General features: G+C 36.7%; 1 protein-coding gene across 4 annotated transcripts in view; it reads left to right on the top strand.

Moving 5' to 3' along the window:
* Positions 1 to 19,084, top strand: part of LOC106057284 (uncharacterized) — a 93,196-nt gene that overhangs the window by 69,765 nt on the left and 4,347 nt on the right. For all 4 annotated transcript variants that reach the window (XM_056014142.1, XM_056014143.1, XM_056014141.1 and 1 more), the window contains exons 4-10: positions 3,532 to 3,879; positions 12,813 to 12,881; positions 13,537 to 13,646; positions 14,574 to 14,809; positions 16,350 to 16,488; positions 16,959 to 17,064; positions 18,145 to 18,324. In XM_056014142.1, the coding sequence (XP_055870117.1) occupies positions 3,532 to 3,879; positions 12,813 to 12,881; positions 13,537 to 13,646; positions 14,574 to 14,809; positions 16,350 to 16,488; positions 16,959 to 17,064; positions 18,145 to 18,324 (1,188 nt within the window). The remainder of the gene's footprint in view (positions 1 to 3,531; positions 3,880 to 12,812; positions 12,882 to 13,536; positions 13,647 to 14,573; positions 14,810 to 16,349; positions 16,489 to 16,958; positions 17,065 to 18,144; positions 18,325 to 19,084) is intronic.

Below are 19,084 nucleotides of genomic sequence, written 5' to 3'. Positions count from 1 at the left end.
GCGAATACGTTTGCAAGTTTAAGAGCTCTCTGATAGGTGCATACATAAATAAGTGAGTGTTTTTTTTTGTACTCAAGATTTAGATTCCATATTCTTATTGCACATATCAGAATGAAATCGAAGTAACAATTTGAAAGCATTTTATTTTTTGTTTATGATTTCCTTGGAAATCATGTAATATTTTGACTGACATTGTTAGATTTAGATATTAGTCTAAATTGTATAAGGAGATTATCACAAGTTCATTGGCGCGTGGTGCTAATCAAATGCTATATAGATTAATGGATTAATAATTTTTTAAGCACAGTATAACGTCTGTATATTGATCTAGACCAGTGTTTCCATAGCTGTGTTCCGCGGAACCCTAGTGATCTGCCAGGCCTAAATATGTCTTCCACGAACGACTGGAATTAATTAACCGGCTAACCCTAACTAGACTTTGAAAAATTATAATGGTCAAACCAGAGTTTTCCCAGTGTGGTTAGTAACTCTTTTCACAGAAATAAACTGTCTAGGTCAACCGTTAGAGCCGTTTTCGAGAACCGTGTCCTCCACGTTTATTTTTACCTGATGAAGAATTTGCAAGCTGAATAGATGAATTGTAAAAAAAATTGTTGCTGCGATTTTAAACAGAGCATTCGTTTCAATACTTATTTAATATAAGCTTACATACTATGTGGCGATATTTAATATAAGCTTACATACTATGTGGCGATATTTAATATAAGCTTATATACTATGTGGCGATATTTAATATAAGCTTACATAATATGTGGTGATATTTAATATAAGCTTACATACTATGTGGCGATATTTAATATAAGCTTATATACTATGTGGCGATATTTAATATAAGCTTACATACTATGTGGCGATATTTAATATAAGCTTATATACTATGTGGCGATATTTAATATAAGCTTACATACTATGTGGCGATATTTAATATAAGCTTATATACTATGTGGCGATATTTAATATAAGCTTACATAATATGTGGTGATATTTAATATAAGCTTACATAATATGTGGCGATATTTAATATAAGCTTACATACTATGAAGCGATATTTAATATGAGCTTACAAAATATGTGGCGATCATAAGAGTTTAAATATAGTTTCCAGCTGTTGTTATTAGCATGGTACGAACAAGTTGCAAGTTGAAATCTTAGGTCGTTGAAAGCTGTGTAATCTTTTCTAAGTGCCCTCCCCCTCCTGATTCTAAAGAACACTCAGTCAGAAATGAGCGCAATGGAAGGGAATGCACTCCTTTGACCTTCTGCCAACTTCCTTTACCATCTTAATGACATCACTTGTAAATTATAAATAGAAGTTAAAAAAATAAAATGGGAGTGGGGGTGGAGAAAGGACGGATAAGCAATAAAGGTAAAAAAGCTACCTTGAGAAATCCTTGAACAGGGGGGGGGGTAGCGGTTGTTGCTAAGTAATATTTATGTTTAAATACAAAATGGAATATCTTCTTTTATACAAGTGAAACAATCTTCATGATTTCCTACACTGCTACGGAGACATGTTCCTAGGAGAAAAGAAAACAAACAAACAAAAACAAAAAAAAAACAACGAACAAACAAAAAAACATCAACATACGTATGGCTGCGTCGACCTTTGCTAGACTCAGACCAAAAGTTTGGGAAAACCGGAAACTCACTACAATGCATGGTATGGGTTGCCTGATTCAGCCAGGAAAGCCAATGGCTTGGTAGAATTTAAGTCATTGGTTAACATGCATGATTAGATTGACATAGGAACACGCAAAGGACGTAATCATCTTCTTTTTTTAAGTGACGTCTGTATTTTATAAGATAAGATAATGGCCAAAATGGAGGTCTACAAGGCACGTGCTTTGATAGCGCCTCTGAAAGGCAGCGAATCATGCACCACCTATGCAAAGCAAAAGAGAAAACTTAATTTATGTGACTTCCTCTATCTCCGAAGGATCTTCAAAATCACATGGCAACAGAGAGTGTGTAATGGCAAGAGAGAGTGTGTAATGGCAACAGAGAGTGTGTAATGGCAAGAGAGAGTGTGTAATGGCAAGAGAGAGTGTGTAATGGCAAGAGAGAGTGTGTAATGGCAAGAGAGAGATTGCGTAATGGCAACAGAGAGTGTGTAATGGCAAGAGAGAGTGTGTAATGACAACAGAGAGTGTGTAATGGCAAGAGAGAGTGTGTAATGGCAAGAGAGAGTGTGTAATGGCAACAGAGAGTGTGTAATGGCAACAGAGTGTGTAATGGCAAGAGAGAGTGTGTAATGGCAAGAGAGAGTGTGTAATGACAACAGAGAGTGTGTAATGGCAAGAGAGAGTGTGTAATGGCAAGAGAGAGTGTGTAATGGCAAGAGAGGGTGTGTAATGACAACAGAGAGTGTGTAATGGCAACAGAGAGTGTGTAATGGCAAGAGAGAGTGTGTAATGGCAACAGAGAGTGTGTAATGGCATCAGCGAGTGTGTAATGGCAAGAGAGAGTGTGTAATGGCAACAGAGAGTGTGTAATGGCAACAGAGAGTGTGTAATGGCAACAGAGAGTGTGTAATGGCAACAGAGAGTGTGTAATGACAACAGAGAGTGTGTAATGGCAAGAGAGAGTGTGTAATGGCAAGAGAGATTGTGTAATGGCAAGAGAGAGTGTGTAATGGCAAGAGAGAGTGTGTAATGACAAGAGAGAGTGTGTAATGGCAACAAAGAGTGTGTAATGGCAACAGAGCGTGTGTAATGGCAACAGAGAGTGTGTAATGACAACAGTGAGTGTGTAATGACAACAGAGAGTGTGTAATGGCAAGAGAGAGTGTGTAATGGCAACAGAGAGTGTGTAATGGCAACAGAGAGTGTGTAATGGCAACAGAGAGTGTGTAATGACAACAGAGAGTGTGTAATGGCAAGAGAGAGTGTGTAATGGCAACAGAGAGTGTGTAATGACAATAGTGAGTGTGTAATGGCAACAGAGAGTGTGTAATGGCAACAGAGAGTGTGTAATGACAACAGAGAGTGTGTAAGGGCAAGAGAGAGTGTGTAATGACAACGGAGAGTGTGTAATGGCAAGAGAGAGTGTGTAATGGCAAGAGAGAGTGTGTAACACTGAGATACAGATCAAACCGGTCTTCATCTTTACAATTCTCAGACAACGCCCTCTGCGCTGGTTTGGTTAAATAGCTTAGGGGCCTTTGCAAGTCTAAATCCGGCACTAGGAATAAATCTTGAGATAATAGTTTCTAAATACACAGTATGAGCTTCATTGTAGCACATTATCAATGTAACAGCATTCTATACATCGCCAGTGTTCGTACATTACCAGTAATACATACATTAGATTACTGGACAGCGCATTGGTTTTACATACGGTATTTTGAATAATATAATCTTTAATACATTTTGGGATGTCGATCACTAATTGTTAAACTTATCCGGAATTGTGGTTACAAAATAGTCCGTGTATGTAGATTGAATATGTTACCATCTTATACTTTTTAATACATAAATTGTCATAACGCTATGTATTCGTTTTTGTTTTCAGTGCAAATATATTCCAAGTTCTACGCTACAGTGGGGCAGCTACCTGTGCGTCTGTAAGGAAGGCTACAGTTTCCCGACACCCAACGCCGCCAACAAGTTCTTTGACGGCCGCTCCGTGGAGAGGGCCTACCTGGAGTTTGTAAGAAACGTCAGCTCCGACTACAGCAACGAATTGAACTGCTTGCCCATGTCGACGACTCCAGCCTCTACCACGCCGCTGGGTGGGGAGGGGGACCCCATTGTTGCATTTGACTTTTTAGTGAGGGGGATACCCCTGGGGATCCAGAGTTTCTGTATGACGGTGTCTCTGGTGATTGCAATCGTCATTCTGTGCTTCAGGAAGACAAAGGTGAGCATGACCTGTCGGTTTTGTTTTCTTGCCTTTTTAACGAAATGGTGATCTCTACCAGGGGCGGACTGGGTGTCGAAATCGGCCCGGGCATTTCTATACAATTAGGCCCATAAATTGCATATCATATGTTGAGCGTCCAATAAATAGGTCTACCTGTCCTCATAATCATTATGTTAAGTTTGAGTATCGATAACTGTACACATGCATACAGTGAACTCTACATGTTTATAAGAAATATAGGCCTTATGTTGTTTTTTAATCGCTCAGTGTGTAGCCCCTAAAAGGATGAAGCCCACTACTAGTAGCACTGTCTACGGATGTAGGCTATTACATTATTTCGGAAAATTTGTTAGATTAAATTAGTATTATACTGTAGAGAGATTTTTATAAGAGAATATTGTAAAGCATTTAACAAGTTGATACATAGTGACATCTATGCGGCCCTTTCGGTGGCCCTACCGGCCCAACGGGTATTTGCCCAAATGCCCAAATAGCCAGTCAGACCCTGATCTCTAATACTTTGTAATCTTCTCTACCAATTTTTAGTGTTCTCTTTTATTTTGTAGGTGTTTACTGTCACTCTGTAATGCTATCTACCACTATGGAGTATTCTCTACTACTGTAATTTTCTCTACCACTTTGTAATTTTCTCTATCACTTTGTAATTCTCTCTACCACTTTGTAATTCTCTCTATCACTTTGTAATTCTCTCTATCACTTTGTAATTCTCTCTATCACTTTGTAATTCTCTCTACCAATTTATAATGTTCTCTACCACTTTCGAATTCACTCTAACACTTTGTAATGTTCTCTACCACTTTGTAATTCTCTCTATCACTTTGTAATTCTCTCTATCACTTTGTAATTCTCTCTATCACTTTGTAATTCTCTCTACCAATTTGTAATGTTCTCTACCACTTTCGAATTCACTCTAACACTTTGTAATTCTCTCTACCACTTTGTAATTCTCTCTATCACTTTGTAATTCTCTCTATCACTTTGTAATTCTCTCTATCACTTTGTAATTCTCTGTAATTCTCTCTACCACTTTGTAATTCTCTCTACCACTTTGTAATTCTCTCTACCACTTTGTAATGTTCTCTACCACTTTGTAATTCTCTCTACCACTTTGTAATTCTCTCTATCACTTTGTAATTCTCTCTATCACTTTGTAATTCTCTCTATCACTTTGTAATTCTCTGTAATTCTCTCTACCACTTTGTAATGTTCTCTACCACTTTGTAATTCTCTCTACCACTTTGTAATGTTATCTACCACTTTGTAATTCTCTCTACCACTTTGTAATTCTCTCTACCACTTTGTAATTTTCTCTACCACTTTGTAATTCTCTCTACCACTTTGTAATTCTCTCTATGACTTTGTAATTCTCTCTATCACTTTGTAATTCTCTGTAATTCTCTCTACCACTTTGTAATGTTCTCTACCACTTTGTAATTCTCTCTACCACTTTGTAATTCTCTCTAACACTTGTAATTCTCTCTATCACTTTGTAATTCTCTCTACCACTTTGTAATTCTCTCTACCACTTTGTAATTCTCTCTACCACTTTGTAATTCTCTCTACCACTTTGTTATTCTCTCTACCACTTTGTAATTCTCTCTACCACTTTGTAATTCTCTCTACCACTTTGTAATTATCTCTACCACTTTGTAATTCTCTCTACCACTTTGTAATTCTCTCTACCACTTGGTTATTCTCTCTACCACTTTTTCATGTTCTCTACCACTTTGTAATTCTCTCTATCACTTTGTTATTCTCTTTATTACTTTGTAATTCTCTCTATCACTTTGTAATTCTCTCTACCACTTTGTAATTCTCTCTATCACTTTGTAATTCTCTCTATCACTTTGTAATTCTCTGTAATTCTCTCTACCACTTTGTAATTCTCTCTACCACTTTGTAATTCTCTCTACCACTTTGTAATTCTCTCTATCACTTTGTAATTCTCTCTACCACTTTCTAATGTTCTCTACCACTTTGTAATTCTCTCTACCACTTTGTAATGTTCTCTACCACTTTGTAATTCTCTCTACCACTTTGTAATTCTCTCTATCACTTTGTAATTCTCTCTACCACTTTGTAATTCTCTCTACCACTTTGTAATTCTCTCTACCACTTTGTAATTCTCTCTACCACTTTGTAATTCTCTCTACCACTTTGTAATTCTCTCTATCACTTTGTAATTCTCTCTATTACTTTGTAATTCTCTGTAATTCTCTCTACCACTTTGTAATGTTCTCTACCACTTTGTAATTCTCTCTACCACTTTGTAATGTTCTCTACCACTTTGTAATTCTCTCTACCACTTTGTAATGTTCTCTACCACTTTGTAATTCTCTCTACCACTTTGTAATGTTCTCTACCACTTTGTAATTCTCTCTACCACTTTCTAATGTTCTCTACCACTTTGTAATGTTCTCTACCACTTTCTAATGTTCTCTACCACTTTGTAATATTCTCTACCACTTTGTAATACACTCTACCACTTTGTAATTCTCTCTACCACTTTGTAATACACTCTACCACTTTCTAATTCTCTCTACCACTTTGTAATACACTCTACCACTTTGTAATTCTCTCTATCATTTTGTAATTCTCTCTACCACTTTATTATTCTCTCTACCACTTTGTAATTCTCTCTACCACTTTGTTATTCTCTCTACCACTTTGTTATTCTCTCTACCACTTTGTTATTCTCTCTACCACTTTGTAATTCTCTCTACCACTTTGTAATTCTCTCTACCACTTTGTAATTCTCTCTACCACTTTGTAATTCTCTCTACCACTTTGTAATTCTCTCTACCACTTTGTTATTCTCTCTACCACTTTTTCATGTTCTCTACCACTTTGTAATTCTCTCTATCACTTTGTTATTCTCTCTATTACTTTGTAATTCTCTCTATCACTTTGTTATTCTCTCTACCACTTTTTCATGTCCTCTACCACTTTGTAATTCTCTCTATCACTTTGTTATTCTCTCTATTACTTTGTAATTCTCTCTACCACTTTGTTATTCTCTCTACCACTTTGTTATTCTCTCTACCACTTTGTAATTCTCTCTACCACTTTGTTATTCTCTCTACCACTTTGTAATTCTCTCTACCACTTTGTAATTCTCTCTACCACTTTGTTATTCTCTCTACCACTTTGTTATTCTCTCTACCACTTTGTAATTCTCTCTACCACTTTGTAATTCTCTCTACCACTTTGTAATTCTTTCTACCAATTTGTAATTCTCTCTACCACTTTGTTATTCTCTCTACCACTTTTTCATGTTCTCTACCACTTTGTAATTCTCTCTATCACTTTGTTATTCTCTCTATTACTTTGTAATTCTCTCTATCACTTTGTTATTCTCTCTACCACTTTGTAATGTTCTCTACCACTTTGTAATTCTCTCTACCACTTTGTTCTCTCTACCACTTTTTCATGTTCTCTACCACTTTGTAATTCTCTCTATCACTTTGTTATTCTCTCTACCACTTTGTAATTCTCTCTACCACTTTTTCATGTTCTCTACCACTTTGTAATTCTCTCTACCACTTTGTAATTCACTCTACCACTTTTTCATGTTCTCTACCACTTTGTAATTCTCTCTATCACTTTGTTATTATCTCTACCACTTTGTAATTCTCTCTACCACTTTGTTATTCTCTCTACCACTTTGTTATTCTCTCTACCACTTTGTTATTCTCTCTACCACTTTGTAATGTTCTCTACCACTTTGTAATTCTCTCTACCACTTTGTAATTCTCTCTATCACTTTGTAATTCTCTCTACCACTTTGTAATTCTCTCTACCACTTTGTAATTCTCTCTACCACTTTGTAATTCTCTCTACCACTTTGTAATTCTCTCTACCACTTTGTAATTCTCTCTATCACTTTGTAATTCTCTCTATTACTTTGTAATTCTCTGTAATTCTCTCTACCACTTTGTAATGTTCTCTACCACTTTGTAATTCTCTCTACCACTTTGTAATGTTCTCTACCACTTTGTAATTCTCTCTACCACTTTGTAATGTTCTCTACCACTTTGTAATTCTCTCTACCACTTTGTAATGTTCTCTACCACTTTGTAATTCTCTCTACCACTTTCTAATGTTCTCTACCACTTTGTAATGTTCTCTACCACTTTCTAATGTTCTCTACCACTTTGTAATGTTCTCTACCACTTTGTAATACACTCTACCACTTTGTAATTCTCTCTACCACTTTGTAATACACTCTACCACTTTCTAATTCTCTCTACCACTTTGTAATACACTCTACCACTTTGTAATTCTCTCTATCATTTTGTAATTCTCTCTACCACTTTATTATTCTCTCTACCACTTTGTAATTCTCTCTACCACTTTGTTATTCTCTCTACCACTTTGTTATTCTCTCTACCACTTTGTTATTCTCTCTACCACTTTGTAATTCTCTCTACCACTTTGTAATTCTCTCTACCACTTTGTAATTCTTTCTACCACTTTGTAATTCTCTCTACCACTTTGTAATTCTCTCTACCACTTTGTAATTCTCTCTACCACTTTGTTATTCTCTCTACCACTTTTTCATGTTCTCTACCACTTTGTAATTCTCTCTATCACTTTGTTATTCTCTCTATTACTTTGTAATTCTCTCTATCACTTTGTTATTCTCTCTACCACTTTTTCATGTTCTCTACCACTTTGTAATTCTCTCTATCACTTTGTTATTCTCTCTATTACTTTGTAATTCTCTCTACCACTTTGTTATTCTCTCTACCACTTTGTTATTCTCTCTACCACTTTGTAATTCTCTCTACCACTTTGTTATTCTCTCTACCACTTTGTAATTCTCTCTACCACTTTGTAATTCTCTCTACCACTTTGTTATTCTCTCTACCACTTTGTTATTCTCTCTACCACTTTGTAATTCTCTCTACCACTTTGTAATTCTCTCTACCACTTTGTAATTCTTTCTACCAATTTGTAATTCTCTCTACCACTTTGTTATTCTCTCTACCACTTTTTCATGTTCTCTACCACTTTGTAATTCTCTCTATCACTTTGTTATTCTCTCTATTACTTTGTAATTCTCTCTATCACTTTGTTATTCTCTCTACCACTTTGTAATGTTCTCTACCACTTTGTAATTCTCTCTACCACTTTGTAATTCTCTCTACCACTTTTTCATGTTCTCTACCACTTTGTAATTCTCTCTATCACTTTGTTATTCTCTCTACCACTTTGTAATTCTCTCTACCACTTTGTTATTCTCTCTACCACTTTGTTATTCTCTCTACCACTTTGTTATTCTCTCTACCACTTTGTAATGATCCAACCACTCTTTTCATTCACTCACTAACTCCTCCATCCTCTTATTCACTCGCTACCTCTTTCTATTCCCCTGCATAGAAACAACTTTTGATTCTTCTCCATGCATCGAAATTTATTTCATTTCTGCTATTTTTATGTCGAGTTTCAAACAGTTGAGTATTATAAAAAGCTAACCTGAATAACAAAACAAAAACAATACACAGCCAAACAAAACAGAATGCTTTAGAACAGTGATGCCCAAACTACGGCCCGCGGGCCATATCCGGCCCGCGACGTGGTTCCGACCGGCCCGCCTAAACATTGGCACAAAATGTAGAAAAAAAAAAGAAAAGGTTGAAAAATTTATCTTCTCAATGCTAGGAGTTTTTCTTTGATTGGAATTCATTCTAATCTATTGCCACAGGCATCAGCGAAAGTATGTGGAAAAAAAAAATATCCAAAGACCGGAGTGCATGGAGACAGACTATGCGTGCTGGGAAAACCCTCGCTGTAAACAAAAGAATTGAAGCGGCCTCAAGAGGGAAAAAAAGAAAGCTGCCCTGTCCGCTAGCCCTGAATAAGATGTATGAATTGTGGCAAAGTCTGCCGTTCTAGAATTGGCTTGATTGGCCACACCAGATTCTGCCCTGTCTCAAGATTAAGCCAAAACCAGTGACTCATTTGGGCGCATCCATTGCCTTTCGAGAGAAAAGGAGCTATATATATTGTCTTTCTAAGACAAACCATCACAAAAATATGGTGGCATTGTTGGGTTGAGCCGCTAAGAAAAGATTGCTAATTTACGCCTAGAAGTAAGCGATTGACTAAATTATTTACCAAGAAGTCAAGAAAGTGAGTCGGCTGTCATGGAGGCTACAAAGTTGCTCAAATTTAAAGAAGAGAAATGAAGCATAAAAAAAATGCTGGCTACCACGTGATAGAATCAAATCGTCCTGAAAACAAAAGTTGAAGCTGTGCCGCCTTTCTGGCATGACAACTGCAAAATGAGTGGACGATGTTGGTGAAAATCTCCATTCTTAAACTAAATGACAGAGCAGCAGATTGTGAAATTATTACTATTGCTGCTGAAGAGTGACACCAACTGGAACTTACTAAGTCGGACTTCCCTGCTTGAGAAATTTCAAGCAATACAGACAATAGATTTCTACGCCTTGTTGTCTACAGAAACCTAGCACATTTCCGAAAACAATTGCTGCGTAGGATCACAATGTTTACAAGCACTTCAGTTAGTAGAAAAACTTTTTTAGTTACGACCCCTGAAATCCTTGTTACGTAATTAGCTTTTGGGTAAACCTAATGGAGCCACGGGAATTGTAATAAAACAATTTTAAATGGGTTAATCTTTATTTCGAGGCGCGGTGGCTGAGCGGTAAAGCGCTTGGCTTCCGAACCGAGGTCCCAGTAAGAATCCTGTCGAAGAATGCGATTTTAATTTCGGGATCTTTGTGCGCCTTTGAGTCCACCCAATTCTGATGGGTGCCGTACGTTAGTTGGGGAAAGTAAAGGAGGTTGGTCGTTGTGCTGGCCACATGAAACCCTGGTTAACCGTAGGTCAAAGAAACAAATAGATGATCTTAACATCATCTGCCCTATAGACTGCAAGGTCTATCGCAACTATTCTCTATTTCATGTTTGTGTATCTTTTTGTTAATGTGGCCCGCGAAAAGAGTGTCTGAAATTAAAATGGCCCGCAGGCCGTATAACGTTGGGCATCACTGCTTTAGAAGAACGTTATTTGAAGCACGCGCTAATCCAAGCCTAACGATTCTCTCTTTACTAACAACGTAGTCGTAGACTATTGTGCCCAGACTTGGCGCTAAGAAATATTTCTTGAGAAACAAATTCACGTTTGATTTGGAATGCAAAGCTAGCAGTAGTTCACACTTAATTGTATGGACAACAGTGTTGAGTGTTGAGATTTAACTTTTATACCAATGTCTGTTCCCGTGAATGTTCCCAAGTGGAGTTCCATTTCTGAGTTATTTAAAAAAGAAGTAGTAACTCATGGGGTGAAGCCATGTATGTGTATAGTTTAAAACTATTGGCATATTATTGGCAGATAAACACTGCTTTTAAAAAACGAATACATCGAAAGAGAAGGAGATAGAGAGAGAGAAAGAGAGAGAGAGAGAGAGAGAGAAAGAGAGAGCCCTCAGGATTTAAGGTCGTAAGGAAAGAATGAAATTAAATAAGTGGGGAAAAAATGGTCGAGTCGAGATGTAGGCTGAATACCATCTCAAAATAGCCGTTTATTGATTGATTGATTGATTCTCTCACGGAAATACCAACATTGATATCGATGTGCTTGAGGTTCTCAGACATACCGAGGCGGTGAAAGGGTCTGGGCGCCTTGTGTACGCTGGGACGTAGTGGGGAAAGGGTCTGGGCGCCCTGTGTACGCGGGTACGGAGAAGGAAAGGGCTCCTCGAGTAAGAAATTGGAAGGGGGTGGGGGCGTGTGTCCGAGAGAATTGGAGAGGAAGAGGGTGTTATTGATTTGGAACGTGGGGATTTGTGTAGGCCGTCCTCGCTCCCCTTACAACAATGTCAGCCATTTGCGTATTCAAACATAAAAGAGGGAGGAGGGTGGTAGAGGTCGAATGTGCAGTATCGCAGTGCGACTATTGGAGTCATAAGAAAAAGAAAAAAAAAACACAACACTAAATTTAAATAAAAGAAAGACAGAATAATGTGTGTGAGTGTTCGCGTGAGAGAGAAGGCTCGTTACTTCGAAATCTATAAACCAAACAAGGGCGTGCACTCTAAAAAAAGGACATGCGACATGCTGAGCAGAGCGCGGGAAAATGTATACATGGGGAAAAAAAATACTAGTAGAACTGAATACTAAAAGAAAAAAAAATTGAAAGGTGGCTTTAATTGGTTATTAGCACATAACGATTGTGTAGCTGTCTAAGGGAGTCTACGCAAGATTTTGTGATATGTCCTGGTCATTTCTTTGAGTGACACCTCTGGTAATCTTACCTGAAGTTTTCTAATTTGGATGAAATCTTTGCAGCCATCATGTTTACCTCAGGAGCGGCGCCTCCGAACTAATTCAAAATATGGAAAAGGGGGTGGGGGAGAGAAAATGGTTGGGGGGGGGGGGCAAGAAGAAGGAGTAAACGGGGGGGGGGGGCAGAGACAAAGGGGCTTAAAGAAGATGGTCAAATAGATGTCAAAAAGAATCAACGAGAGGAATAGAATAGAGTGAGAAAAGTTTACCTAAGGCATTAGAGTTTCGGGACTAATTGGTGGACGTGTGAAGCTAAAGGGTCAGGATTAGAACATCGGTGTCAGAAATGGGCAAGGCGATGAAGAAATCAGAGCAAGAAAAAAAGTCGACGTTGTGATTATAATATAATTTGCGAATTTTTATTTTGTCCTATTCTTTTTTGAAGATTTTTTTTTTTTTGTGGTTTGAGGTTTACTTCTTTTAGATAAGTAAAAATAAGTTAAAATTTTACGCGATAAAAAAGTTGAAGTCTAGTATATGAAGTTTAAAAAAATAACGAAAGCTGGTGAATACCTACTCTAATCAACTACCGAAAGAATTATCTTCCAATTTAACATTTTTTGAGTTCAATTTAACCCATTCTCTCCTTGCAGGTAATGAGAACAAGCATATGGGCTCTCTTAGAGATGCTACTGCTGGGAGCAATACTTCTTTATGCCACAGTAAGTAGAGTTAACATTTCGTTCTTTGTGAATGTAGGGAACTTAACTTTAAGAATTGGCTAGTTCTAAAAATCATTTTAAAAGCATGGGGATCACGTACTATTCCTATTTATATGCCGATGCCAAACTTACTTTTGAATCTGGATGCGGTTAAAAGAAATCCAATAGTCGATAAACTTAATAATGTCATGACACTTATCCGAACGTCATAAAATTGAGATAAAATGAGGTCTACTTTTAACAATATCCTATTGCATGACAGTTGATGACAGAATTAAATCTCCTTTCCTACCGATAGTTAGTTGCCCATTTTTTTAAAAATAAATTTTTAGTCATAAAGTGAAATTCTAATTATTTCTTCCATATTGAAATTATTTTGTGCTTCAAACGGAAGTGTTTAAAAATTTTTATTCTTCCGAGCTAAAAAGGGGAAATAACCCTAAGACCTTTTAAAAAAAAAACTTTACCCACCATTCCTTCATTTTATACACCGGATACACCAAATACTATTTTTTAAATCTGATCTCCATGTATGAAAATCTGATATCATCTAAGGAGAAAGGATTGCCTAGTCGCTAAGTGCTAGTGGTACTCCACTGTTTGAGTGACCATTTCCTTTAGAGCTTAGTATGATAACACTCTGTCCTTTCCTCAGGTGGTACTCCAGTATTTCGAACCTACTACCACGACCTGCCTGTTGTTGCCTTGGCTGAGAGAGATGGGATTCGCTATAGTGTATGGAGTACTTGTACTCAAAATTTATAGGTGAATAACTTAAGCATTCATTCACTTTATCTAGTCAGCTTAACAGATCATTGTAAATATGTTCTAAACATTTGTAATAATGTCGCTTGAAGTTGATTAATACTCGAGTTCGGATTCTTAACTACAAGGAAAATTCTGTGAATTTTTTGTTCTTGAAAAAAAAAAAGCAAAATAAAAAGAATCTTTAAAAAAAAAACGTATCTAAAGGGGATATCAAGCAAAATAATTAATTACCAATAATTAATTCACTAATTGAGTATTCTTGTTTATTGATTCATGTTTTGTTAAGTACAATAAATAATTGTTTAAAGTATCAGCTTAATCGGAGAATTTGTGAGGGAGAATAGCGTTAAAAATTATTTAAGGGGACTAAACCCAACAAAATTAGCCACATATGTGAATACTAAAATAGTAGTTTCCCTTGTTACTATTAAACAAAATAAGGAATTACCAGTAATTAATAGTCTAATTGGTTACTTTTATTTTTTGATTCATGTCTTGTCTATGTGAATGAATAATGGTGCGAGAATGGGTGTTGCAGAAATAAAGTGTACACACTTTTTAGCAGACAGACAGAGTGAGTTGATATTAAGCTTTGTATAAAGACTACCTTCGATCCCCCATTCCCTTGTTAGCCCAAAATGGTCGCATGGTCGTTTGGTTAGAGCTCAGGACTGATGGTCCCGGGTTTGAACCCTGCCCGCTGCCGTCCTGCGGGAGGCTTGGGCTAAGTTGTAATCATCTTCAATTCTGAAGAAACATCCAAAATAAGTAAAACAAACTAACAAAACTTTTGGATAAACTGAATCATGTATTCCAAGAATGGTTTCATTGCTTATTTTTGTTTAGAATTAAGACAATTTAATTGGGGAAAAAAAAAACAATGTTTTTCTTTACAATGTTTTTTGTTTTTTCTTTTCGGTTCAGAATTTTGGCAGAGTTCCAGTCCAGGAAGGCCCACAGAGTGCATGTCAGGGACAAGGACCTCCTGAAATATTTAGCTGTGATCATGATTGTTGTGATAGCCTACATGTCAGCCTGGACGGCGGTCAATATGGACCACCTCAGAAACAACAGCACCATCCTGGAGAGGCTCTACACCAAAGACAGGCTCGCCTACACACTGTGTCGTGCAATGTGGTGGGATTACGTCATAGAAGCTGGTGAGGCACATTCATTCTGTCCAAAGCCAAACTGGCAATTCGGAAATGTCATACACTGCTTACATTGAATATTTATATTCATCTACTTTTCTGTTCAACTATTTTCTTGTCTGGCTACAAACAGATTTCTAACACAAGCCAATCTGGCAATGCACAAATGTCATAGCGTTGGTCTTTATATTGAACATTTTAACTAATTTGACATCATTTATTTATATGCTTATGCTACTATTTCTCGAGTGGCTAGAAATAGCCCACAAAATTATTCATATTTTCCAACTTTATTGAATTTCTAAGATTTTAGTCAGTGTTGTATTACAATCTTGCTTAGACGATATGTTTTGGTTACATATATAATTCAAATATGATTCTATATTTTTTAGACGGACACCTGTGTACTAATAATCACACATCTTTGTGTATGACATACAGTGGCTATATGGTTATATTAAATACAAAGCCGAAGCTAAAGCAGTAAATCATAAGTCGGTCAATGTACAGAAAAAAAATTACAGAAAGCAAGGGAGAAATAGAGTGAAAGAGAAAGTAATAGATAAACAAAAGAGAAAGGTAGAATAATTGAAAGAGAACGGGAAAGATAAAGAAAAAGAGAGATCTTGAAAGTAAAAGAGAAAAAGAGAGCAAGAAAGAGAAAGTGACTGAGAGAAAAGAGAGGAGAAAGAAAAAAAAAGATAATTAGAGAGAAAAGGGAAAGAAAGAGAAACAAAAAGAGAATTAGAAAAAAGAAAGAAAAAAAAAGAGATAGAGAGAAAGAAAAAAAAAAAAAAAAACCAAAACATTTTTAACAGGAAAATTTAGCTCAATACTTTCAGGAATAAGCTTCTTTTTCTAAACAAAACAAAATTAATTAAGATCCACTCATTGATTAATTATTTCGTTAATTTTTTGATTGATTCACGAATCGTTAGCTACTATGAATAATTATGCAAAAATTGCCCAGTGTTCTGAGAATAGGAAGTGGGACAAAAAACGTGTACAAAACGTAATAAGGAAAATCACCCCACAAGTACAGCCACATTTCTCAACAAGTAGCATGTATTTCCCTTTTTTGGTACGAAATAAAATAATGATTACCAATAATTAATTAACTAATTGGATAATTTTTTGATTGATTTATGTTTTGTTAGGTACAATAAATACTTGTGTAAAGTTTCAACTTGATCCGAGAATGGGTGTAGGAGAAATAACGTGTACAAAAATTGTACCAGACAGACAGAGTGAGTTGATATAAGCTTTGTAAAAAGAGAGAAAAAGAGAGAGAGAAAGAGAAAGTCGCACACTCTTGTCAGTTAGCATTGTAAACACGGACTTTAATTTTTTTTTTAAATTGTTGCTTGTAACATCAAAAATATCAACTTTGTGAAACGAAACAAAACCTTGACATTTATTAACTCAACTGAACTGAGATGACGTCGCTGAGGACAGCCTCTAAACAAACCTGTATGTCCACTGCTCGTCAATTTCTCATGGATAAACTAATAACATTGGAAGAAACATCTTCAACATTGTCTCGTTTCAGGGGAGTTTATCTTTCTGTGCTTTGGTATCTACATGTGTTATTGTATCAGATCTGCCCCAACAGAATACTCAGAGGGCAGGTTCATTACAGGAGCCATTTGTTATGAAGCTATCGTATCAACTATCTTCTATATACTTAGGTAAGTAAAGTCATCTTTGTGATATATACCTATCACAGCTCACAGACTCATCACTTGGCGATTGAAAAAAAATGAATTCAAAATTTAAACACACATGTCCAATGATGAGTTATTGTCCCTAGACCTAAAGTAGTTACCTAATCTGACCTGATGATCTGTAGGGCCGATAATGTAAAGGTCTACTGTTTCTGTTGCCTACGGTTAACGAGGGTGCCATGTGGCCAGCACAATGACCAACCACCATTACTTTTCCACAACTAACGTCAGGTACCCTTTAGAGCTGGGTTGACTTAGAGGCGTCATCAAGATCTCAAAATTGAAAATAACAGTCTTCTCCAGGATTCTAATCCGAGACCCCAGGTTCGGAAGCCAAATGTTTTACTACTCAGCTACCGTGCCTCCCCCCTAGACCTATATCAGAAGACACCACATCGTGTATTGATTAGTTGCCCTGTGTTCTATTTCCCCAGACATATGTGGTGGTATGAAATGCATCCAGACCATCTATTCCTCATGTTCTTTCTGAGATGTCAACTGACTGTCACAGTCGTCTTACTCATTATTTTAGGTCCAAAGGTAAGTCTCAATTTGTATTTACCTGCACTCTCTTTCTTGGGAGTCATTTCCAAGTACCAAGTAAATATCTCACACCTAAACATCTCAAGAAAATACATATGGAACAAAGGGAAGTGAAATAGGATATAGACATCTTATGTAATGTATGAATAAATAAATAAATAAATATTTTTTCTTATACTATAAAGCAGAAAGCAAAGCGTATGTATGTTTGTATGTATGTATGTATGTATGTATGTATGTATGTATGTATGTATGTATGTATGTGTATGTATGCATGTATGTATGTATGTATGTCCCGCATAGAAATCAAAACCATTTGACCAATCTTACTAAACCTTGGCATAAATGTTCCTTGGTCCTTGAGTACTAACTGGAACAGTAATGCATGTATAGTAGCCCTAAAACAAACTTAAGACCCTCAAAAAAAGCTGCCCAACTCTATGAAAGTATTACTATTTCATGGATCTAGGTCATAAAGCCTAGCCGTGGTTACATGAGACAAGATCGAAAGGATCTAGATCTAATTTTAAGAACTACATTTATATGTATACGTGTGTGTAAAAATGGCTGGGGGGAAGTAGGTAGGGTATTTGTGAGACTGTACCTATGCTGTATTTAGGAGCTCAATAAACACACCTCAACTCAAGTTGGGATTCAAACTCAAGCCATTTATGTCACTCAGCTAAAAATATAATAGACATATATAAACATGCAATTATTATTGTTATTTAAAATAAATACTTTATCATCATCATCGTCAAATTCCAAGTCATTAAGGTCCTGAGAAGCAGAAATCATCTCTTGCTGAAGTCCTGGACAAAATCATGTTTGTCGCAGTGCACGCATGTCACCATTAAATTAGGTCAACAATGTGCAGCTCCCCAAGTTCCCAAACTTTCTTGTCGAGACGGACTCCAGAAAGTACGTGACCTTCGAAAAGATATGAGACACGCTCTATCCATACTTCCGTTTAGTGCACACCGGATGCACCAAAAAGCTTGCTATTTATAGATTACCTTCCACGTTAAGAACATGTCCAATAGGTCGTTCAATGAGACATGTACTCTCTTCCCCCAGCTGTGGTATGCTCACAGGCCTCCAGACGAAGATCACGGTAGATCGAGGGCGTACTCACAGTCAGACGTGCAGGACAGCTCGTCTCCTGAGACAATGAAACTCAACGTAGGCATCTCTTCCAATGGTGATGTTGAGGTAGGGGAGATAAGCCTGACAGAAATGGATCCAGAGGATATTCGGGTTTGTTCCCTTTAACATTTTAACATCACAAAACTTATAACTACAATACATAGAACTGTGTTCGATATATATAGCTCCAATTGTTATTTACGCACTAGTTTTTATTTCTAAATTGTCTAAAGAACTATACAAACCTAAAGATAGCTAATAAAATAATTACATTTCTCAAATGTCATAAATATCTATTTGACTAAATTTGGTGTTTCTTCTCTTTTATTTCATCTTTCCATTGAGGATATGATGCGCATTCTTTTTTAACTGTAGATTATTTCTATGCAAGGACAAATATACGTTGTTTCAATATATATTTATTCTACAAAACTTTACAATGCAAGTCCAACTCTCTCTCTCTCTCTCTCCAAGCTCCAAATTCTAACTTCGCTCTCCTAATTCTAGCTAGTATTACATGTACAAGGCGCGGTTTGCTAAGAGGTAAACTGTGAGCGGTTATGGGCTTGGCTTCTGAACCGGGGACCCGGGTTCGAATCCTGGTGAAGACTGGGATTTTTAATTTCGGGATCTCTGGGCACCTGAGTCCACCAATCTATAATGGCTATCTAACATTAGTTGGGGAAAAATAAAGGAGGTTGCTAGTTGTACTGGCCACATGACACCCGCGTAAACCGTAGGCCACAGAAACAGATGACCTTTACATCATCTGCCCTTTAGACCACAAGGTCTGAAAGGCGAAATTTATTTTTACTTAACATTAAAAAAATCAGGACTTAAAATACCTTCACCCGTACTTTTTCACATGTAC

The sequence above is a fragment of the Biomphalaria glabrata genome, chromosome 16, assembly GCF_947242115.1.
Source record: "Biomphalaria glabrata chromosome 16, xgBioGlab47.1, whole genome shotgun sequence".
Classification (NCBI taxonomy): Eukaryota; Metazoa; Mollusca; class Gastropoda; family Planorbidae; genus Biomphalaria; species Biomphalaria glabrata.
This window is presented reverse-complemented; position numbering and strand designations above follow the sequence as displayed.